The sequence below is a fragment of the Berghia stephanieae genome, chromosome 9 (genome assembly GCF_034508935.2).
Source record: "Berghia stephanieae isolate SIO BIC M18660-M18661 chromosome 9, UCSD_Bste_1.3, whole genome shotgun sequence".
NCBI classification, from domain to species: Eukaryota; Metazoa; Mollusca; class Gastropoda; order Nudibranchia; family Aeolidiidae; genus Berghia; species Berghia stephanieae.
In genome coordinates this window covers 28,211,045-28,235,408 of record NC_088368.1, presented here as the reverse complement: position 1 = coordinate 28,235,408, position 24,364 = coordinate 28,211,045, and the positions used below count along the sequence as shown (strand labels likewise).

Below are 24,364 nucleotides of genomic sequence, written 5' to 3'. Positions count from 1 at the left end.
ACTTCCGGAAGACATCATGCGCACAGTAATTAATACTACTCGCATCAAACCAATGCGTCGATAGCAATGTGCAAAGAACATCCAACTTTTACCTCATCGCTCAAGACCGAAGAGCTGGTCCTTTCGGAGAAGTGAACAGAATATAATGTATCGATCCCGGGGCGCAGTCGATTTTTTTTTATGGACACCCCTTCCCCTCTCCCTTATTTTTTTGACCCCTCAGCATGAATTAGATACTTGCTTCTGTTAGATCATGACGTTAGGCACCTACTTTGCGGTGTTATTGTCCGTTTCTGGAAGGGGTCATTTGCCTCTAATTCACCAGATCCTCAACTTTCCCTCTCCACCCCCACACATCGCCTTTCTTCTTCTTCTTCTTCTTCTTCTTCTTCTTCTTCTTCTTCTTCTTCTTCTTCTTCTTCTTCTTCTTCTTCTTCTTCTTCTTCTTCTTCTTCTTCTTCTTCTTCTTCTTCCTTGTCTTCTTCTTTCTTCTTCTTCTTCTTCTTCTTCTTCTTCTTCTTCTTCTTCTTCTTCTTCTTCTTCTTCTTCTTCTTCTTCTTCTTCTTCTTCTTCTTCTTCTTCTTCTTCTTCTTCTTCTTCTTCTACTCCTCCTCCTCCTCCTCCTCCTCCTCCTCCTCCTCCTCCTCCTCCTCCTCCTCCTCCTCCTCCTCCTCCTCTTCTTCTTCTTCTTCTTCTTCTTCCTTCTTCCTTCTTTCTTCTTCCTTCTTTCTTCTTTCTTCTTTCTTCTTTCTTCTTTCTTCTTCTTTCTTCTTCTTCTTCTTCTTCTTCTTCTTCTTCTTCTTCTTCTTTCTTTCTTCTTCTTCTTCTTCTTCTTCTTCTTCTTCTTCTTCTTCTTCTTCTTCTTTCTTCTTCTTCTTTCTTCTTCTTCTCTTCTTCTTCTTCTTCTTCTTCTTCTTCTTCTTCTTCTTCTTCTTCTCTTCTTCTCCTTCTTCTTGCTGCTGCTGTTGTTGTTATTATGATTTTACTTGGAGGGGGGAGGGGTATGATTTCACTTTCCATTTTGTGATTGGTTGCTGAAGAGATCAATCATCTTGTTGACCGATTGAGGGAGTCTGATTTGAAATATCTCTCTCTCTCTCTCACTCTTTCTCACTCTCTCTCTCACTCTCTCTCTCTCTCTCTCTCTCTCTCTTTCATACACACACACACACACACACACACACACTCTCTCTCTCTCTCTCTCATAGTCTCCACACCCCCTCTCACAATTTCTCTCTCTCTATCTATCTATCTATCTATCTATCTATCTATCTATCTATCTATCTATCTATCTATCTATATCTATCTATCTATCTATCTATCGTTTACGTACACGCGCGCACACACACAAACACGCACACGCAGATGCAGACAGTGTGTTTGAATTCGGTTCATGGTGGCGTATTTCATCATTAAATAATGATGCAAGAGACGTCCAAGAATTTTTTAATTTTTTAAATTTCTCTTTCCCCTTTTTTTGAAACTTCTCACTTTGATTTTGGGAATTTTATAGATGTAAGTACATGTTTGCATACAAGTGAGGTCAATGTGAAGACGATGGTATAGATAGAATGAAGGGTCTTTGTTGTTTTTTGCCATCCGCATTTATGAGTAATTCTCACTAAACGGTATTAACCAGACCATAAACGTTTAAGATTACACATAGTTTTGTGTGTTGGTCCGTTATACTTCCAGATGGCAATGTTGTGAAATTCTTAGCCAAGCGCATACTAATTTATCTATACAAGCAGCATTATTTATGGGCCATCGCGTGAACTTAAATGTTAAGCTTTACTTGTGAAATTCGAATGAGAAAGGAATTGAAAGTACAAGGACAATGTACATGAAAATCGGAGACGTTAAAAAATCAAACCATACTCATTACAAATCAAGAGATTGAAGGCGTGTCACATTTAAGATATCTGGGACGCATCAAAACACAAAATGGCGACTGGTGAATGGATATTATAATATACAAACGAATTGCAATGGTGAAAATTAGAATTTCCTCTTTAAATAATATCTGGAAAGGCAAATCCATAGGGAAAAATTTGAAGAGAAATAAAATTGGACAGGAATCGTGAGCCTTGGTTGGCAACCTGCCTAGGAGAGGAAACCTCTGAATTTAAAACCACGCTTGGACAGGAATTGTAAACCTAGGCTGGCAACCTGTCTAGGAAAAGGAAACTGATATAAAAACCGCCACTGCCTTGTAGGAGATGTCTTAGGTCGAGCAAGTACATCGTATTAGATACACAGTTTGAAGTCATTTGGCCGGAAGGCTCGTAAGACTAACCTTGCAACCTGTCTAGGAGAAGGGAACTCGGATATAAAATCCGCCACTCACTGCCTTGTAGACAAGTCTTAGGCCGAGCAAGCACATTGTAATAGATAGGCAGTTTGAAGACAAAAGAGTCGTTTGGCCGAAAGGCTCGTAAGACTGGGCTTGCAACTTGTCTAGGAGACGGAAACTCTGAAATAAAAACCCGCCACTGCCTTGTAGACAAGTCTTAGGCCGAGGGAAGCACGTCCTAACAGAAAAGTAGACGGAAGACAATCTCGTCGCTGGGCCCTGGCAGGGTTGGTTCACTGTCGAACCCGAAAACTGCAGCGACATGGCCAATGCCTACTTCCTTCCGAGGAAACGCAGACGTTTCATTGATTTTTAACAACTACGAAATGACCAATCTAAATAGCTTCTCTCTTTAAACGACAAAATATCAGACTGACACGATGGGTCGCATTATTTTAAAGAGGAAAAAAAATAAAAATCAACTGAATCCAAATTAATCATTTAGCTACTTTGACGGATTTTATAATCCGTATCTTTTAAAGGCCATTGTTGCTATACTGACGCAAAGTTCTCAACCATTAAGAAAATTGCGATCCGTAGCACGATGCATGCAATACGAGTATAACAATAACGAATTTCGATAGCATCGCATTATGCTATGTGTCTAAGAATAGCCTTTTCTGTTTTGACAGTGTTCTGTGTTGACTTGGAGCGATTTCATTAATGATTGAAAACTTCCTCGCTCATCTCTCTCTCTCTCTCTCTCTCTCTCTCTCTCTCTCTCTCTCTCTCTCTCTCTCTCTCTCTCTCTCTCCTAAACTTTCGTCCGTCTTTATATCCTCCATATCTCGGCTTTCTTTCTCCGTTGAGCTTTGATAATTAGATCGTTAATCTGGTCTAACAGAGAAACACTTGTCTTATTTAAACGATATCGCCAACAACAACAACAAAAACAACAACAACGATGACGACGACAACGACAACAACAACAACGACGACAAGAACACCAACAACGACACTAAGACAACGACGACGACGACGACGAAACACCCCAACGTGAATTGCCGCCACGATAACCTGATTCAACACACGTTTATTGTCTCGTAATGTAGCCTAAGTCAAGAGACGTTGAGCTACTACGTCAGGGATTGGATTGGTTATACTGACAGTAATATTCAACGAATTGTTTCCAAAAAAAAATATATTAACGTGCTCCAGTGCTTAAACGTATGCGTGGACGGGAATAAAAAGAAAAAACGTATACTTAATTGGGATGTTTCCCGCCTATTTCCTTTTTACATGCAAATTAAAAATTGGTTCCAGTTCCAAATGGTATAACAGGAGTTGACTGTCGTGGCATTAAGCATCCAATTTTCACATCCAATTTCCTCGTATTCCCCCCTGTATGTCCAGCTTTCACACTAGGGCTAACATCGCCTTGCTTACCCTGGCAGATTCGATAGCCACTAATCAAAACGGACGTGCCAAGTTTTAAAGGTTAACTCACTCAGTCCTAGAGAATTTAGCTACTTTTCAAAATTGGAAAAAAAATGTATTTAAAACGAGCATGTACATTGATAGTTTTATTCAACCACCATTAACACGTAAAAACTAAATCATTAGCTTTGATACTACGCCTATTATTTGTCGCATAATTATGTAATAAATAGGCATGGGGTAAAAGTAACCCCGGGGATACTACGGATATAGTCGGTGTTAGGGTTGAGTGAGTTAATGGTTTAAGTTTAAACATAATAATATGGGTGAGCAAATTAAGCAATTCAAAGAAGTGTAGGGGTAAATAGAAAAAAATTATCCTTCACTGGTAGTTCACGAAAACACCTCTGGAACGTTTCGGAGTTTTCATGATTCACTTGGATCTGTCAAAGACTGTCTTTATTTGGAAACTTCTCGCGACGCTTGTGGAGTATTAAAACAGAACTTAGTTTTGATGTTAAGTGCTAACGCCATATCCTATAAACTTGACTATCGTTCTTGTGGAGACTGTAAATCATGAATTTCTGGAATGGCAGAAGATAACGAATTGGTTTTTGTTTGTTCGAGTCGGTTCATTGTATACAGCACTCTTTCCAGAACATAAGACCTATTATTGGCCTCTGTTTATTTACGTTATAAATTGTACAGTTGGCATTTCGGGGCAATAACATGTCGTCTGGATTTGTAGGGACCAAAGCAATACGATAAAACCTTTTGAGGGTTCCAGGAAGAGATTTGATTGGGTCTACGTACGGGTCACTCGAGGGACAGGTCTTGCATACCAAGTCGTAGCAGATCGAATATTGCACTTATTTGACACGCGTTGTGACAGTGCGGTAATAAAAGTGTCCGTTTTATCAACCAGAGTGTACAATTGAAGAAAACGTCCTCCTCCCCCCCTCTCTCTGTTTCTCTCCCTCTCCCACCTCTCTCTCATCTATCTATCTATCTATCTATCTATCTATCTATCTATCTATCTATCTATCTATCTATCTATCTATCTATCTATCTATCTATCTATCTATCTATCTATCTATCTCCTCTCCTCCCCCCCCCCACCCCCATAAACGTGTCCACTCAAACAAAACAAAACAAAACGTGTGGGTTTTGCTATGTAAACACTTTTTTGAATACGAGATTTGTTTCCAATCTGCATTTTTTTCAGTTTCAAGTATAAATTTGTTATTCACCGTGACTGGTGTTGGGAGTCAATCTGTCGGGGAAACCGATTTTCAACATAAAACATCGACAGTGTCCCAGGCGATGAAATTGAATAATGATCTTGAACTTGATGTAAATTAAAAAGCAAATCATTCAAAATCACCAAAGTGATGAAGAGTGGGGAGGGGGTTGATGTTCGTGCTTCGGTCGCCCTGTTCATATTCTTATCCACTCAGCCATTTTCCCAAATGCGCAATGCACCATGGCTTTAAATCAAATAAAAAATACCCCCCCCCCAAAAAAAAAAAGCAACTAGCAAATAAATAATCTTTAAAAAGCCGGTGAAGATAACAACAAAACAACAAACAGTTAAGCTAAGACTGAACAGAAGAAACATTTCATACTAAAAATCTGATCGTTACAGCGTTGGTATTCCCTTGGAAATGATAAAAATCATGTATTTAATAACATGCGAAAATATGTAAATTTGCAATAATTATTATAATGGATTTTTTTCTTTCTTCTCTCTTTGTGTTTGATCGTTACTATTGATCTTTTTACACAAACTATAGTAATATAGCCCGTCGGGTCAATCAAAGGACAGACAACCCACTGAATGAAACTCTTCCATTTTGATGGCCAGCCAGACCTATCCGTTTGCCGGACTCTGGCGAAACGCATTTTTTTTTTTTTTTTACATTTTGTCCTGAGAACTTTTGACTTCTTCTTAGTAATATTGATGCCATGCGTTTGGATAAATACTCACAAAATCCGCCAGCTGGAAATGACGTACCAACACCCAAAGTTATGTGTGACCTTGAACGTTTATAATCTGATTGATATAATTTAGTGAGAACTAATCATCAAAAAAAACAAAAAAATCTGGATTCACTTGGAATCCAGCCCAGTCCTTTTGCGTCTGAAGCTAGTGAGTGCTCTACTAACAATCGGGTACTTTTTTTTTTTTTTTTTAACCTTCCAGTTTAATATCATTTCTCGACAAATTGGGAGTCAAGTGTCAACGTCGTCAAAATATGGAGCAATAGTTTTTAAGGACTTTTTGTCAGGGTTATGATAGAGTTGACCGATGTATTGTGGCATGGTATTGAGCCACCCGGACATTGCACTTGACTTTGTGAGGGGAGAAGATGGTCAGGCGGCGGCCTTTTAACATACACCCCCCCCCCCCCCCACGCCACCTCTTGCTATTTGAGATTTATTTATTGGCGCTCTCGATCAATTATTTCTGAGGTTTTATTGATATGTACGCGTAAAAGCGTGTGGGGGTAGAGGTTGACTTTTTCTCTTTCCTGATCATAGTTAGTAAAGGACATGGAACAGCGCCAAGGAAAATAAAATTAAAGAAATTGAAAAAGAGTGGAAGAACAAACAAACAGAACAATCTAAACAAAACAATAAAAAAGAAAAAGAAAAGAAAGAGAGGACACAAGCAAGCAAACAAACATACAAATAAAAAGATCTAGACAACTGAGAAATATTACTCCTTTTTGAACTTCTTGTGTTTGACCGTCATCAGTGCAAATCCTGCATCTTTATTTTTTAAGTGAAGGCTAATTTTGACGAAACGTGTCCACTCACATTTTTCTTCTTCTTCTAAATTCTCTGTGACAAATTGTGTTATAGTATCATTTTTTTTTCTTTTTTAAATTTTCATGAAAAAGTTTCTTTCTCAGAACTTAAAAACTCGCCACTCAGTGATATACCTCTTTCTTCTTCTTCTTTCGGCGTATCCCGCATTTTGCAGGGTTGTCATAATTAACGACACATCTCATTCCATGTATCTCGGTTCATAGCATCATCTTCCTCCAGGCCCAGTTCTTTCATATCCTATACCCTATCCAATTTGGGTGTCCCTTTTTGTTCTACTTACTCCCTCTCTCTCGTCTTTTAACATTTCAGTCTATCTTCTCTCATCTTTATTAGTTCTTTGGGCCTCAGGGTTCTTTGGCGGCTGCTTCTGTTGAGCTTGTTTAACCATCTCCTTACCAACCATAGGAAAATCGTCACATTCGTTACGATACAACCAACATTTTTCGTATTCAAATTTCTCTTGTACATCATAAAATTTAAAGAAGATGAAGATGATGTTGTGGAGCATGTTTTGCTAAAGAAATGATTTATCGCTAGAACATAGATACTGCTATTGTGTTTGAGTGATAAAATACTATATTTTTGTGTTAGTTGGGTGTGAAGTTTTGGGGTAAATCTTGAAAATAAAAAAGAGTTAAACTTGCAAGGCCACTCTTTAATTCGTCCCATTAAATCCCCTTCAGCTGATCCTGGGATTTTTTTTTCTTTCTAAAGTGAAAGCTAATTTTGACGGAACGTTTCCTCTTCTTCTAAATTCTCTGTGACATAATCGAGAAAAATTGTGTCTTGATCAGGACACTATCAGTTTGTTTTCATTTTACATGAAAATTTTTTTTCTCAGAACTTAAAATATTCCACTCAGTGATATTTAGATAGAACGAAGATGACGTCACTCAGGTCTGTGTTATTGGTTTTTGCCATCCGCTTTTATGAGTAACGCTCATTTAACTGTATTATCCGGACTATTAAAGTTCACGGTTCAAAGTTTTGTGTGTTGGTCCGTTATACTTCCGGATGGCAATGCTGTGAGCTTCTAAGACAAATGCATACTATCTATACCCAGTTTGATAAATAATGGAAGTTGCCGTTACTCCCACGCACTCGTTCTATTTATGTACATTTAGGCCTTGGCTGCTGCTGTGGCTGCAGTTGATCTTGTTTAAACTTGCAAGGTCACTCTTTAATTCGCCCCATTAAATCCCCATCGGGCTTGGTGCAAATAGGATATTTTCCTTAATCAGACCCCCCCCCCCCCCCCCCAAACCCTCCCTCCACTCGAGTATCCTGTATTACCGTTACATAATAGTTGTGGCAAAGTGGACTTAACCACCTGGTCTATCCTAACCACACTAACAAAACACATTTTTCTTTTCTTTTCTTACTTTATTTTTAAAAAAATGATTATTTTGACCAGAAACGAGCGAAAAGAAGGACTGCCCCTTCTCCTCCCCCCCCCCTCCCCCCACTCCTGATTGGGTTTTAAGTTAAGTAACATTTTGATGTGCAGTGAAATAGTTCATTTTTGGTAAAGAAAAGGGATTGGGGGCATCGCATTGTATACGAGAGGATCGCGGTCCGAGATGAACTTTAAACAAATATAACCTAAATGAAGGGAACAGCTTTGAAAAAAAAAAAAAGAAGAAAAATAAAGTAGAAACAAATCAAAAACAAACAAACAAACAAAAAACAACGCAATACCTGTAAATGGGAATTTTGGATTCATGTCGTCATCGGCTAATAAGTGCAGCAGTATTGAATGAAATGTAACATCATGCAAATAAATATGTGAGCAGTCTGTCTGCTCATCGTCTTGATAAATCAGCCCTCAACGGTCTTCAATAACATGTCAACAACTGCTTCCAATTTCTATCTTTTTTGTTGTTCTCCTTTTTCTTTTTCTTGGGCAAGATTATTTACTTCCACTTTGTTTACTGGTACAACATGAGTGATTCCCATGTACACATTACCTTCTAGCAATGCAAGGCTACGGAGGAAGATGCGTCTTACAAACTACAGTGCCAAGTAAATGGGCCGTTTACATGTGGTGTGTGTGTGTGTGTGTGTGTGTGTGTGAGAGAGAGAGAGAGAGTTTGAGCTTGTTGCTATAGAATGGACTTAACCATTCAATTAACCTTTCCACAATGTACTCATTACTTCTTGAGGAGGCTGTTGGATGATGATCATTCACCAGAGTGCGTGTTTTTCTTTTTCAGTGATGAAATAGCAAATTAGTGTTATTATTATTATTATTTTTATGTGTGCTTACTACCAGGAACCAGGAACTATCAAAAGTCTCCCTTTCCTATGGGGATTCCATAACATGGTCGATGCTAGATTTTAAATGTTGGCCTCCGATCTATTTATCCGAACCATCTGCGACCAGCTGCGCTTTAGCCTTCGGGTTAATGGCACCAAAAAATAACAAGAGTAGCTTTGAAGTAATGAAAAAGTGAAGAGCATAATGATAAAAGTACTAAGTCACATTTCCATGATTTTTAGGCTAATCGATAATAAACTTTAAGCATTGTCACCCCAGTTTACTCATCAATTATTTGCATGATAAACACAATTTAATTCCCATATCTCAATACTACAATTTTATTTTTTATATTCTCTATATAAACATTATCCAAATTTTAATCTCAATTTTCTCAAAACTAACTTCCTGTGAATTAAGATGTCAACTTTGGTCAATCTTTTTCGGACACTTTGAGAATTTATTGCAGTTATTCTTTCTATGTTGTCTTCTCAGTTTTTGGATTTATTTTTTATCCCTGAACTCATAGGAACTGATGTAGACAAAAATCGTTTTGGCGTTTATAAAAAATCAACATAAAACAAAGTACAAAAAGAACCAAAAGAAAAACATACAAACAAAAAAAAAAAAAAACCCTAATTCCCCCCCCCCCCCCCCCCCAAAAAAAAAAAAAAAACAACAAAAAAAAAAAAACAAAACAACAACAACAAAAAACAAAACAAAACAAAAAAAGCAACCCAAACCTAACAATAAAGAACAAGAAACAAAACAAAAGAGAAAAACAGACAAACACATAACTATTGATGCCTTTCTGAGTCTAAGCGTTGCGTAATCGAATTTTCGACCCACCCTCATACCTGATCTTTCATTCCCAATTCTCTTAACTTTTCTTCGGTGCCTTTAAAAGCCAAGCTTATTGCAGGCACCGACCTTCTATCCGGGTATGCGTTTTGTTTGCCGTCCAGGCTCCGAAAAGACCGATCATTCATAAAATTGACATCAAACCCAGTTTTCTTAGCTTTGTCTTTGGCACCTGTAAGCTAAGATTGTTGCAGGCATTAACGTTCAATCCATCCATGTATGTTGAATGCCCCTTCAGTCTGCGAAACGACCCTCGTACTAGTTGTTGGAATTATAAACTCGACGTCCTGTCCTTTGCTTTTAATAGGATTCAATAGTCGGATGTCGCGTCCGCCTAGCATGGAGCTGCTTGGTTCTAAACAAAGTAAATCGGTACTTTTTATTCTTCATGCTGGCTAGAACTTTTCACATGTCATGTAATCAGAATGTATAAAAGTCAAAACATGCTCAGATTTATAATGTTTTCCCCCTCTGGATACACTTTTGCTTGTCGGAGAAGTATTTCATAAGGCGTCCGCCATTGTTCCCATAGTTTAGAACCAGTTACTAAGTTACTATACGTCATTACGAGGGAAGTGACGTCACGACTGTTGAAGCCTATTTCAGCCAATTTGTCTATAATGAATGACCATCACATTTGTGACTTCGCTGGCTTAAGTGTTTGGAATACTTCGTCTTGTTTACTAAGTCAAATACGATGTTCGTGGTCAATGACAGGATGGTGACAATTCAATGGAAGTAAAATTCTGGCCCTGACGATTACACTTTTTTTCTTCTTCTTAAAACCTCAAATCGACCAGGACAATGATAACGATTGCCTTGCCAGTGACGATATTGCAGGAGTACTGGTAAGAACGGCGACAAACAGGCGACATGTATCGTATAAAGAGAAAATTTACTTCCCAATGATATGGTCTGATGGGGCAATAAATGGCAAATTCATTGAATTGCGCTATATGAATCAACACCAAAAATATAGGCACCTTCACCAATAATACCTTCACCATCACCACCACCATTGCCGTCGTCACCATCATCATCGTCATCATCATCATCATCATCATCATCATCATCATCATCATCATCATCATCATCATCATCATCGTCATAAATGTGATACTTTATCCAGAGTGAAATCGTCTCTCATATTTCTGCCATTGAAAGAGGAACACCTAAAAAAGCTCGGGTTTCCTCGGCCCGCTGGAATCAATCTAGGTCAAAATCGCAATAATTTCATAATGTTCATCGTTTTATTCCAATTACAACGATAACAGTCGATTGATATCTTCGACTTCAAAGGAACCGATTCTCTTTCATGTATTTAATTAGAGATCTGTTGTGTAACACGGGGGTAGTTCGCGGTAACGGTCGATGATATTGGGAACGTGTTCAAATGGCAAGGCTTTGCTGCATCATCATCATCATCATCATCATCATCCTTTTCTTCTTCTTCCACATCATCATCATCACCATCATCGTTCATCATCATCATCATCATCATCATCATCATCATCATCATCATCATCATCATCATCATCATCATCATCATCATCGTTCATCATCATCATCATCATCATCATCATCATCATCATCATCATCATCATCATCATGGTTGTCGACAATCAATTTCATTGTTTTACCAATTAATTTTAATTTTGGTAACAGTTATTAATTTCTCATTATACCTTGTTGACCATAATTCATTTGAACTTCTTTTTTAATAACCAATCACCCATCACCGATCGGTTTTCTGAAATCGATTTTTTTCTTCTATTTTTTCTCTCTCTCTCTCTCTCCTTTTCTTTTTGTCTCTTTGTTCTCGAGTTATCACGACTATTATTACTATGTGATTGATATTATCTTGTTTGATTAGATTGTGTTACTCCCCTTTGATAATGGCGGGTCGCTCAACTAAAATAGACTGTTTTACAACATGGAGCACAAGCCATGAATTCGTATTTTGTTGTTTTTTTTTTTGTTTTTTTTTTCTCGTAAAGGTAATCTGTTTTATTGTTTGTTTTGTTTTTGTATGTTTGTTTTTTTTTTGTTGTTGGAAGGGGGTTGGTTTTCTTTTATATCTTTATCTGTTTCTTTTGGACAGCTAATTAATTGATATTGATATGCTTTCTACTGATCAATGCGACATGCACTTAAGCCATTATTCCTGTGATATCAGTGAAGCGTGTGGTGATTTTACAACCCAATCAAGTCATTGATAAACGTGTTGTTGTTGTTGTTGTTATTGAGCTATTTTTGTGTTTTAATTAATTGATTAATTAATTGAATTATTATTATTATTATTATTATTATTATTATTATTATTATTATTATTATTATTATTATTATTATTATTATTATTATTATTATTATTATTATTATTATTATTATTATTATTATTGATATATTATATTATTATATATTATTATTATTATTATATTATTATTATTATTATTATTATTATTATTATTATTATTATTATTATTATTATTATTATTATTTTATTATTATTCCTATTATTATTATTATTATTATTATTATTATTATTATTATTATTTATTATTATTATTATTATTATTATTATTATTATTATTTATATTATTATTAGCCGCTTAGATGTAAGTGTAGATAGATATAACCAATCAAATAACGTCAGATATCTTGTATTATGATCCTGTGATTGATTGCAATTCAAATTGAGGTAGTGATAAAGTTTTATCTACTTTGGGTGGTCGATTTAATTAAATTTGTTTCATTTTAAACACCGCCCATAGTGTTAGGGGTGGTGGTGTTTAGATATTCGTCCTTTTATTTCTCCCATTTCTCTCTCTCTCTCTCTCTCTCTCTCTCTCTCTCTCTCTCTCTCTCTCTCTCTCTCTCTCTCTCAACTTACAAAACAAACAAACAAACAAACCCTTCAGTCCTTCATTCTTTGCTTTCTCCCTTATTTCACTCCTTTCTGCTCCTCTTCTTCCGTTCTCTTCCTCCTCATCAATCATCTTTACCGGCCTCATACCTTCATCACCTCTTCCTCCCCACTTATTTTGCTTTTTTTTTATTTATTGTTTTTTTTTTTTTAATTTTCCCTCTTATTATTCTTGTCTCCTGAATGTAGAGGAGTTGTTGGTGGAAAATCTTGATTTGTCTTTCCGTGGTATTGTTCATAAGGATGTAACTAATGGTCTCAGGACTGCTTGTGCAAACATCAGAATACGGAGCCATCTATCGATAATAATAATTATTTTCAAGTACTATAATAGTTATGCCGCTTGCAAACCCTTTTATCTCCACTTGGAATTTATGAATCTAAAAGGAATATCCCCTTACTTTACCCAGACCTGCCCAGTACTACGAAAAATTCGTAGAATTACGAAATTTTGGCTCTCGACTCAGAACTTTATAAGCATCTCTGAGTTATTAAAACTTATTCAATAGGGAATGAGATTAGCGGAAGAGTAGCGCCCCTTGATTGGGCGTCACCCATAGTCTGTGACGTCACCGGCGGAAAAGTTATTTGAGAGAGAACGTCATGTTGGTTGTGCGCATGCGTCTCTCGTCCTCGCTTCCGGTGAAAGCGGCTTGAGACACTTCAAAACCAAATTGACGTTCTCTCTGTAAGGTGACGTCCAATCAAGGGACGCTACTCTCTTCCGCTAATCTCATTCCCTATAGTAAGGCTGATATCAGACTACATAATCTAATTATTGTGAGAGTAAATTGTTGATTTTTAAAGTTAACTATAGTGACTACAATTTTTAATCCCCTTAAAATTTACATTTCCAAGTAGGCAGGTCTGCCTTATCTTTACATTAATTCTCTCAGCGCCTGGAGGCGCACGGAGGCGCACACGCCCTGAACAGTTTCCCCTCCATTTGCTCCGGTCCCTTGCTTTTGTTAATTTGTTCTTGCTCGCTCCTATAACATCATTTCTTTCAATCTCCGCCATTCTCCCCTATGTTAATTTTGGGCGTCCCTTTCTCCTCTTTCCTCTTGGTGTCCACCCACCCACCCCATCGCTACAGCACAATCATACCCATTTTCCTTTCTCAATACATTATGTCCAATCCAATTCCATCTCTTTCTCTTCACCATAGCACTGACCCTATCCGTTCCGGGCCAGTTGGAATATATCAATAAACATGTTCGAAATAGAACATAATACACAATAAGGATTTGGAACGTTCTGGGCTCAAATGCATTCGTCAGTTAGTATAAACATATTTTAAACGTTATTACTCGAATTATGGCCGATTTTAATATGTAAAAACAAACCAAACAAACCAACAAGCAACAAGAACAAAAAACAAAAACAAAACAACCCACCTATGATGTAATATATCATATTGTTTGGGTTTTTTTACATTTTAAAAATGTATTTGGTAGCGTTTAAATCCGTGTCTGGTATTTTCGTCATCGGTGACGATAGAATTGAGTGACAATAATATCTAACCCCCATGACATGACAGTGTTTGTCTCTATGGGTGAGGCACTTACAATACACGTGGCTAATTTTGGAAAGACTATCTAGTATTAGGCAATGATTGATATTGGAAAATAGTGAGTGACACTACACAAAAGGTGTGTGTGTGTGTGTTTGTGTGTGTGTGTGTGTTTGTGTGAGTGGGAGGGGGGGGGGGGTTGTAGGTTATCACGATGGAGTTCTAATTCCGTTTTTACCTGCTGGGTTGGGAAATAAAAATGGTAGATTTGAAACGCATTGTGCGTGGTGAAAGCGTTGGAGATTCTTTTAAACAAAAGTGCATATTTAATCCAACCCATAATCGCAACCTTTATCTACCTCATAGATTCATTTTTTTTTGGGGTCGATGTCTAATTTTTCGCGTTGATATCTAGATATTGAAAAAAAAAAGTACATATTTGAAGATATGATAACAACATACCGTTTTTTGATTTGACACAATGATAAGATAACATTGTTTTAGGAACACTATTTTTTAAATTACACGTTACAATTGCTCCCTGATAACTCAACATGCACTGTTCGATTTATCGGGATATATGGACTATTAGGTAACATTGGTGTGTGTGTGTGTGTGAGAGAGAGAGAGAGAGAGAGAGAGAGAGAGAGAGAGAGAGAGAGAGAGAGAGAGAGAGAGAGAGAGAGAGAGATGTTTACTGTTTATTATTTTCAATAGAAAATTTAATCTACGGCTTTTAAAAAAAAATAAAGAAAGAAGTAAAAAGACCCTGAAATACTAAAAAACAAAACAAAACAAAACAAAACAAAATCAATTAACAACCAACTAAACAAACAAGCAAGCAAACAAAAAATATTCTTTAAAAAAAAAATCCTATATAGCAATTGTCTCGAATGATGAAAATTGGCTCTGAGTGACAGATATGAATGTAATACACGAGTCCCAATGGCTTCAGACCTTCTAGACAGACCGACAGCATTGATTTCTAGAAGTGATTATGTCACCAAGTGTTATAAACGCCTTGATTAAAAGAATTCGACGGCTTCAGAATATGATTAGGTTACCACCGTTGTTGTCGTCGTCATCATCATCATCTTCATCATCACAAACACCGCCATCATCATCATCTTCATCATCATCATCATCATCATCATCATCATCATCATCATCATCATCATCATAACAATCATCTGTTTAGTCGTCGTCGTCGTCGTCGCCGTCGTCTTCGCCACCACTAACACCACATCCATCCACTACTGCTGTCGTGGTCATTTTTCATCGTCGTCACCATCTGGATTCTAAATAAAAAGCAATGCAAACGTCATAGCTGGCATTAGCAGCAACATCTATTTCCCCACAAGTAAGAGACCAACAGAAAAATTCCAACTCTTAAAACCAAGTTAGACATCCATTACCACTGGTTGCTATAATATATAAGGTATTTGACACCTCTCTCTCTCTCTCTCTCTCTCTCTCTCTCTCTCTCTCTCTCTCTCTCTCTCTCTCTCTCTCTCTCTCTCTCTCTCTCTCTCCCCCCCCCCCCCACCCGATTAGTTTCCCTCCATTTGCTAATAGTGCCCAAAAAGAATTAAAAAATAATTATTTTAAAATATCTTGTTCACGTGCACATGTTTGCAGGTCTGGTAACCAAACACGATTATGGGCTTGATTTAACAAGGTTTTTTGTAATGGACAATATTTTGCGTTGGTTTGAACGTATTCCCATTATAACAGTGAGCCCATAACAATCTGGTGTTTAACAATCAGACATGTATATAAGTATACTTCGGATATAGCCTATCAATGAATAAATACAGTGGAACAAATACGGTGTCCAATGATAGGACACCGTCTAACGTTTTGTTCCGTGAAGTATTCCAGTCTATTTAAATTACCCGTTTTCAGGAATCGACTCTAACAGATAATGTACACTATTTTTTTTTTACTTCACTCAGATCCCACTTTTTTCCATGACATGGCCCGCAATTTCTTCAAAATGGCGTTATTAGAAAACGCAGTCCTTTGTTTACTTATTGAGCTGTAGTGAATTGTTGGACTGAAAATCAATGGAAAATTAACACCAAACAAAACTTTAAGAGGATTGTACATCACTTGGTGTGTTTTACAGAATGTCGTATTCAGTCCAGATAGCTAAGTCACTAAGTTTTGTAATTCAACTTTTAAAAAAAAAAAAATCAAACATACTGTGTAATGGGAATTTGAACTATAACTTGTCACTGTTCTGAAATAAATGGGGATTATGCAGGAATCGGTTTAAACAAAAATCAACACACTGGAATCATCTGTATGTCATCAGCACGTGGATGTACGTTCATATTTACAACGTGCGTTCTTACACGTTGTTTGTTGGTTGTTGTTGTCGTACCTGGGGTTATTATGTGTGGCGTTTGATTCATTGGGGTTATTATATGTGGCGTTTGATTCATTGGGGTTTTAATGTATGGCGTTTGATTCATTGGGGTTATAATGTGTGGCGTTTGATTCATTGGGGTTATTATATGTGGCGTTTGATTCATTGGGGTTATAATGTGTGGCGTTTGATTCATTGGCGGACTGGAATGGCTGTTGTATATTACGTTAACTCTGTTCTGAGAATCTTGATATGATCATTATGTGGTTTTAAAGATGGATATTATCGAATAATGTTGTAAGTATTATACCGTTAAAATCCTTAAGTACCGGGTATAGAGACATGCTTTCCAGTTCTGTGCGGCTATTTCGTGGTCTAGTGGTATGAGACTCGCTTTCGGATCGGAAGGTCCTGGTTAGGAGCCTCGCTCGGCGCATAGTTGAGTCATTGGAAAAGGCTCTTTGCTCACATTCTCTCACGGTACTCATGTAAAATGAGTACCTGGCTATTGACAGCGTTGTCTCTGTCGAATGAATTGTAACATCCCCCTACAGGCGTCATGTCTCGTTCCACATGTTACGTGTTGCTGTTGGTCAGATACCCTTTGTAAAGCGCTTTGAGCAAGTTTAGTGGATTTTGCGCTATATAAAAGCTCAAGTTTTTTCTTCTACTTGCCAGATCAATCGTACAAACACGCAAAAGTAACGTTAAACGAAGTTTTGAGAGAATTGAATGAGACAATAATAATTATAAAAAAAAATAATAATAATAATAAATAATAATAATAATGATAATAATAATAATAATAATAATAATAATAATAATAATAATAATAATAATAATAATAATAATAATAATAATAATAATAATAATAATGATAATAATAATAATGATAAAAGAAAGAGAAAAGTTCACTATCTATTCATTATTTTCAAAAAGAACTTTTCCCAAGCAATAAATAAAGCCAGACAGGAATCACAAGAAAGTCAAAATTTTCAGAGATTATCTGATATATTATATCCTGAATATCGATTAAAATTATTTTACAGTTATTGTAGCGATGCACTGTTGTTGTGATTAAAATCTGAATTAGGTTAATCTAGAAGTCACCGGCGTCCGTTTTTCAGCAGATATTTATAAGATTAATAATATCCTGTTATTGCTGTCGTCATAGGCTTGCTTTAATTAGTGGCCAAGTCTCACCACCACGTCACACAAGCTGATATAACCATATGATTAGCATCGTTATTTGTGATAACAATATGTCATTATTTTAACTCGATGATGATATATTAGAATTTTTTGTTGATGTTGTTGATGTTATTGTTGACGATGATGCGGATGTTGATGCCGTTGTTATTCATCCTCCTCCTCCTCCTCCTCCTCATCATCATCATCATCATCATCATCATTATTATTATTATTATTATTATTATTATTGTTATTATCATTACAACTTTTATTGATACTTTTGTTGTTGTCGCTGCCTCCCCCTCCCTTTCTGTCGACTCTATCACCATTAACAATTTCCTATCAACTCTGACTTGGTTCTGATATTATTATATTGAACATAATCCCTTTTTGAAAACGGACTTGGAAAAAAAAAATACGAGCCGTTATTAAAAATCATAACTTGGAAGTGTACGACGGGGAATGGCTCTTTCTTGTTTCAGCAGTCGATGCCACGGAATATGGGGATGTTTTTCTTTCTTGTATTTTTCTTTCTTACTTTGTCTGGCACTATTTCAGATCACCATTGCCTGTCTCAGGGGTCCCGATAGCTTATTTGGTAGAGCACTCGATTCATACGCAAAGGGACCACGGTCAATCCCGGGTGCAGTCGAGATGTTTGAATGTTTACTAAAAAATTTTATAGTTGAATGGGAAAAAAAATAATTTTCCATAACGGTCACGAAACTTTTTCTTCATGCATATTTAATATTTTTATCTATCGTGCAGCTATGTGGTCTAGTGGTATCGCATTCGGTTCGGAAGGTCCTGGGTTCGAGTCTCGCTCGCGCATAGTTGAGTCCTTGGAAAAGGCTCTTTACTCATTCTATCACCGTATTCAGGTGTAAAAGGTTTATCTGGATGTTACAAGCGTTGTATCTGTCGGAAAAGAAATGTATTGTCGCCTAACAGGCGTCATGTCTCTTTATACATGTTACGTGTTGCTGTTGGTGAGGGGCCCTTTGTAAAGCGCCGAGAACACATTTAGTTGATATTGCCCTAAATGAAAAGCTCAAGGTATATACATTACGTCTCGTCCTACATAATAAATGGTGCTGTTAGCTTGGAACCCCGTGTAAAACGCTTTCAGTTCTTAAGTGATATTGTGCTATATAAAAGGTCAAATTTTTATATAAAGTCCTTTTTGTTTTTTTTTATTTTGGAAAGCAATCTAGCCACACATTTTCTTGCATTTCCCCCCCTCCACATTGAGCTTGGCGGCAGCTCTGCATACGTCATGTAGACCAATAGAAATAGGGATGATTCAGACCACATAATATTATATTGTTTTTCAACTCCTTAAATTTAAGATTTTATATTCTAATCGTCCGAATAAAGCAAAAAAATATTGGCACAAGTCTCTTAATATTGGCGCTCACTTCTCACTTTAAGGGACCGAGATTGATCGAAGATAAAATGAAACACGATGAAGAACATTGAGCATAGTTAGTCCTTGGAATTGCGCTAGATATATTATAAAATGTTCATAATTATTTACTTTATTTTATTATATGTTTTTTTTTTTTTGGAGGGGGGGGGGGGGGGTGTTTTTTGTTGGTTATTTACAGCATTATTGTCAATCTTCAGTTCATTGTTTGATTTTCATTTTATTCTCCCCTTTTAATTGAAGGTTAAGGGGCGTATGGTCAGTTTTGAAGGTTGTTTTTTTTTTTTTTTTTTTGACATGTTAATGACCGTTCGAAGATTAAACACCGTTGTTTTAATTGGAAGCGTTCGTGGTTAGTATAAAATTATGCAAATTTGATGGGATTTTCCCTCCAAGGACGGGATAGGCTATGCTAGGCTTGTCATCCATAACTTTTTTTTTTGGTTTTTCTTTAGCGTGTGTGGTAATTGGTTCGTATTTTGAATTTGAAGATGGAGATATTATAATTAAAATTATTCTTCTACAGCTGTATAAAAAGACGCTATTTGGTTAAATGTTATTTCAGTTTATTAACTCTTTATTTTCCATATTACAATAAAGAGGATAACCTCGCCCCCCCCCCCCCCCCTTTCACATCATCACCATGAATTAAAAACTTTCCTCATTTTCGTTTCTGGATTTCTGATCATTTTTTTTCTTCTAGTTTTAATGATGGCAATGGGGATTGGGTTTTATAATAATAACAACAGGGTATAGGATTTTTCTTTTACGTTTTACTGTTTTCGCCATATTTTTCTTTACTTTTGTTAACAATGTCAACAATAACATTATCGAAAAGCAACTTATTAATTGTGCGGCTATGTGGTCTAGTGGTATGACACTCGCATTCGGATCGGAAGGTCCTGGGTTTGAGCCTCGCTCGGCGCAGTTTAATCCTTGAATTTTGAAGAAGGCTCTTTACTCACATTCTCTAAGGTGTAAAATGAGTACCTGGCCGTTAACAGCTTTGTCTCTGTCCGAAAAAAATTGTAATATCGCCAAACAGGCGTCATGTCCCGACCTACATGTTAAATGTTGTTGTTGGCCAGGGACCCCTTGTAAAGCGCTTTGAGCACGTTTAGTGGATATTGCGCTATATAAAAGCTAAAAAAAATAATATGACCAGTACCCCCACCCAGTGAGGAAAAATGCCTTATACTGACAGTATTTTTTCTCTCTCCGGAGACGGTACGGTCTTTGCTTCGTATCTGTTCTGATGGACATTCATTCATTCATTCATTTATTCATTCATTCATTCATTCATTCATTCATTCATCCATCCATCAAATCCACCCAACCACCAATTCATTCGTTCATTCACTCATTCATTCATCTAATCCACCCACCCACCAATTTATTCATTCATTCATTCATTCATTCATTCATTCATTCATTCATTCAATCATTCATTCATTCATTCATTCACATTCATCCATTCGTAAATCAAATTAATTAATTAATTAATTAGTTCATTCATTCATTCATCCACCAAGTCCACCCACGCACCCACCATTCATTCATTCATTCATTCATTCATTCTCATTCATCCATCAAATTCATTCATTCATTCATTCATTCATTCATTCATTCATTCATTCATTCATTCATTCAACAAGCCATCAGCTACCCATCACCCCCGCCCCCGCCTCGACCCATCTATCTTATTATCCTGTCTGCCAGTCTCCATCTGCTGACCGTCTAGTTTATCATAATATTTGAGACTGACCAGAACAGCTGGTCGCTTGGGATAGGTGTGGGATAGAGTTCGAGGACTATCTCTTCCCCTCTACTCCCCCCCCCCGCATATTCTCTCTATCTATCTATCTATCTATCTATCTATCTATCTATCTATCTATCTATCTATCTATCTATCTATCTATCTATCTATCTATCTATCTATCTATCTATCTATCTATCTATCTATCTATGTCTATTTCTCTCTCGTTCCTCTCTCTTCTAACACACACACACACACACACACACACACACACACTCTCTCTCTCTATCTCCCCTCCCCCCCCCCTCTGTCTGTCTCTCTCTCTCTCTCTCTCTCTCTCTCTCTCTCTCTCTCTCTCTCTCTTGTTTGTTGCCCTTTGCTTAATAAATGAGAGAGGTACATATAAAATTTGTAGTCTTCCCATACTCTACAATCGCAAAGTTTAATTGGTAGCAGAATTCCTGACGTCACACCTTCTTCTCTTCTGGTTCAAAACTCATTGGAAGTATATAACCAGTCCTCCGGAGGACTAACAATGATCTTTTTTTTTTTTTTACTTCAGACAATAAATGGATAAGAAAAAACTGTAAACCATGCAATAATGCTTGGGTAAATTTGAATGTTTATTCATCTTCAACATTTTGTTAGAGACACTCTCTCTCTCTCTCTCTCTCTCTCTCTCTCTCTCTCTCTCTCTCTCTGTGTCTATCTATCTTTCTATCTGTCTGTCTATCTATCTATCTATCTATCTATCTATCTATCTATCTATCTATCTATCTATCTATCTATCTATCTATCTATCTATCTCTCTCTCTCTATCTATCTATCTATCTATCTATCTATCTATCTATCTATCTATCTATCTATCTATCTATCTATCTATCTATCTATCTATCTATCTATCTATCTATCTATCTATCTATCTATCTATCTATCTCTTTATTTATCTATCTATCTATCTATCTATCTATCTATCTATCTATCTATCTATCTATCTATCTATCTATCTATCTATCTATCTATCTATCTATCTATCTATCTATCTATCTATCTATCTATCTATCTATCTATCTATCTATCTATCTATCTATCTATCTATCTATCTATCTATCTATCTATCTATCTATCTCTCTCTCTCTCTCATCCACTACCATGATAAAATCTGGCAAACCTGATCAGATGATACCTCCTTGCTTTGCTTTGCCAACTTGCTTGCTATGAACGGTCGTGTCGTTGTCACACTGTGATTGACAGTAACGGCATGCGTTCTTGACTTGGAGGGACACAAGACAGACTTTTGATCCCCGGGGGCGAGATTTAGAAGATACCTACTGTTTATTGTAATACGTAACGTCTTTACTGACACAAGACAAGGAATAGATTAGACAGGACGGACCGTGCTGAGACATCGTCATCATAGTCGAGAGAAATGGATAGATAAACGATACTTACCAAAGTTGAAGTTTGTTATTTTACAACACTGGTCGATTGTGAATTCATTTGAGTGATGAACACTCAAGTTACCGATCACACTTTAAATTTTGAGCGGGCTACTATATGAGCGCAAAATTAAATCAATGGAACGAATTATTAAAAACACGATACACAATAATCCACTGAAATAAACTGAAGAAATGAACACCTCAATAGCTTAAAAAATACAAAAAGAAGTAAAGATTCCTACAAGAGGTGGGTAGTATTATAATACGAGAGAGAGAAAGAGATCAAAAATGCGTGTGATCAGTTAGACTGAACAATTTCCAAGTGATCGGTAACTGGAGGGTTCATCACTCATATGAATTCACAATTCGACCAATTGTGTTGTAGAATATAGATAGGCAAGCGGAGTCCCGGGATTGGACCGAATCTTGATCTCTGAGAAGAAATAGCATAATCGTCTTGATAATTAGTTTCAAGTTTATTTATTTACAATTGCGCTTTCGCCAATAAATCACAATATTTGATGGCAACATACAGAAGAAACATAGTAGTCCCCCAGAGTCATTATGCCCATGAAGCTGGAGTTTTTCTATACCCCCCCCCCCGACACACACACACACACACACACACACACACACACACACAAGAAATGGGATCCGAAGCTTTATCATGGATGGTGAGCTAATGAGGATTGTATCTATTGACCTATAATATTTGATTTTTTTTTTTCGAAAGGCTCATGTTCAGACTCATTTGATTTAAAAACTCAATTTTACTTTTTTTTTTTTTGTTTTTTTTTTATCGTTACAGGAACGACGTGCACAAAATGAGCATCCCAAGCCGTTTGCAAGGTGGCCTTGACTTTCCTTCCAAGACGAAGGGGTCAAGGTCTCAGGATGGAGATTTCTGTGGGGATTACTTTGCATCACCGCATTCAGACGTGAGTAAAAAAAAATTATCTGTATATAGATCTTTATAAAACAAGCTTCTAATCTCCTCTTATTGTCACTATGTTCTATTTATTTGAGCATTGACTCAGACTACCAATATCTAATAATAATATTAATACTGCACACTTATATATTGCCAACACCTCGTGCAATTATAGCCTTGGACGGAGCTGCATTTGTTCATAACAAAACAAACTTTTGCGACTAATTTAAATTTAAATTTTAAGATGTTTGTGAAGGTGGCATGAAGGATGAATGATGAAAGTGTGGGAATGGTGAAGGAGGGGAGGGGCCGGGGGTGAGTTCAATGTGGGTATATGAATATGACTACATGGTTATGGACGTGATCGAATTAGAATAGGTCTTATGGGTCTTAATCTTAAGGCCAGGTGAACGAAAAATTTCCCGTGGACGGCTTATCAGCTCTGCCTCTTCTCGTCCAAATTATTGAACACAAATCAGCATATCAGCTTCGAAAAAGCAAGCATAATAAGCAGTTGTAAATTATTGCAACCAAGTGGGATTTCGTCAGATCTTTGTAAATCAATTGCCAACAGTCAACAACATATCATCTCCATGTGGTAATTCCAAGGTCTAAAATGAGAGAGTCCATCAGATGACGGATAGGACCAGTTGATTCCAACTGAAAAAAAGAACAAAATACTTAACATCTAACGTTTGTACACCAACAAAAACAAATAATCCACACAACTGTTCGAATATAGGATAGCTGTTCAGATTTTATGTGAACTAATTTCATTTTAAATTTTATTTATTTATTTATTTTTTGTGGGCTCTGAGCCCGAAACGTTTCGTGCAAAGTATTTAGTTCAATTTTTAAGCTATTTTATTCACTTTTGTTCAATGCCTTTTGTTGTTCATGGCTTTCAGCAGCTGCTTCGTATTCTCTCTTTCTAATACTTAACATTCACCAGTAAGAGATGAGCTCATCACAATTCTCGTGGCAAACAGATTTTCCCTTTGAATTACTTAACGCTTGAACATTCCTGAAATTATTTCAAAGTGTTGACCTTTATTTGTTTACACCTTTTTTCTCTTTATTCTCTTCCGCTTTCTGCTTTTTATTCCCTTCAAATGCTTTTTTACTGCCGAC

General features: G+C 36.7%; 1 protein-coding gene across 8 annotated transcripts in view; it reads left to right on the top strand.

Annotated features, from left to right (window-relative positions):
* LOC144979980 (ras-specific guanine nucleotide-releasing factor RalGPS2-like) overlaps positions 1-24,364 on the top strand; it is a 143,555-nt gene that overhangs the window by 45,889 nt on the left and 73,302 nt on the right. For all 8 annotated transcript variants that reach the window (XM_078927378.1, XM_078927377.1, XM_078927375.1 and 5 more), the window contains one exon: positions 23,111-23,240. In XM_078927378.1, the coding sequence (XP_078783504.1) occupies positions 23,127-23,240 (114 nt within the window). In that variant the 5' untranslated portion in view covers positions 23,111-23,126. The remainder of the gene's footprint in view (positions 1-23,110; positions 23,241-24,364) is intronic.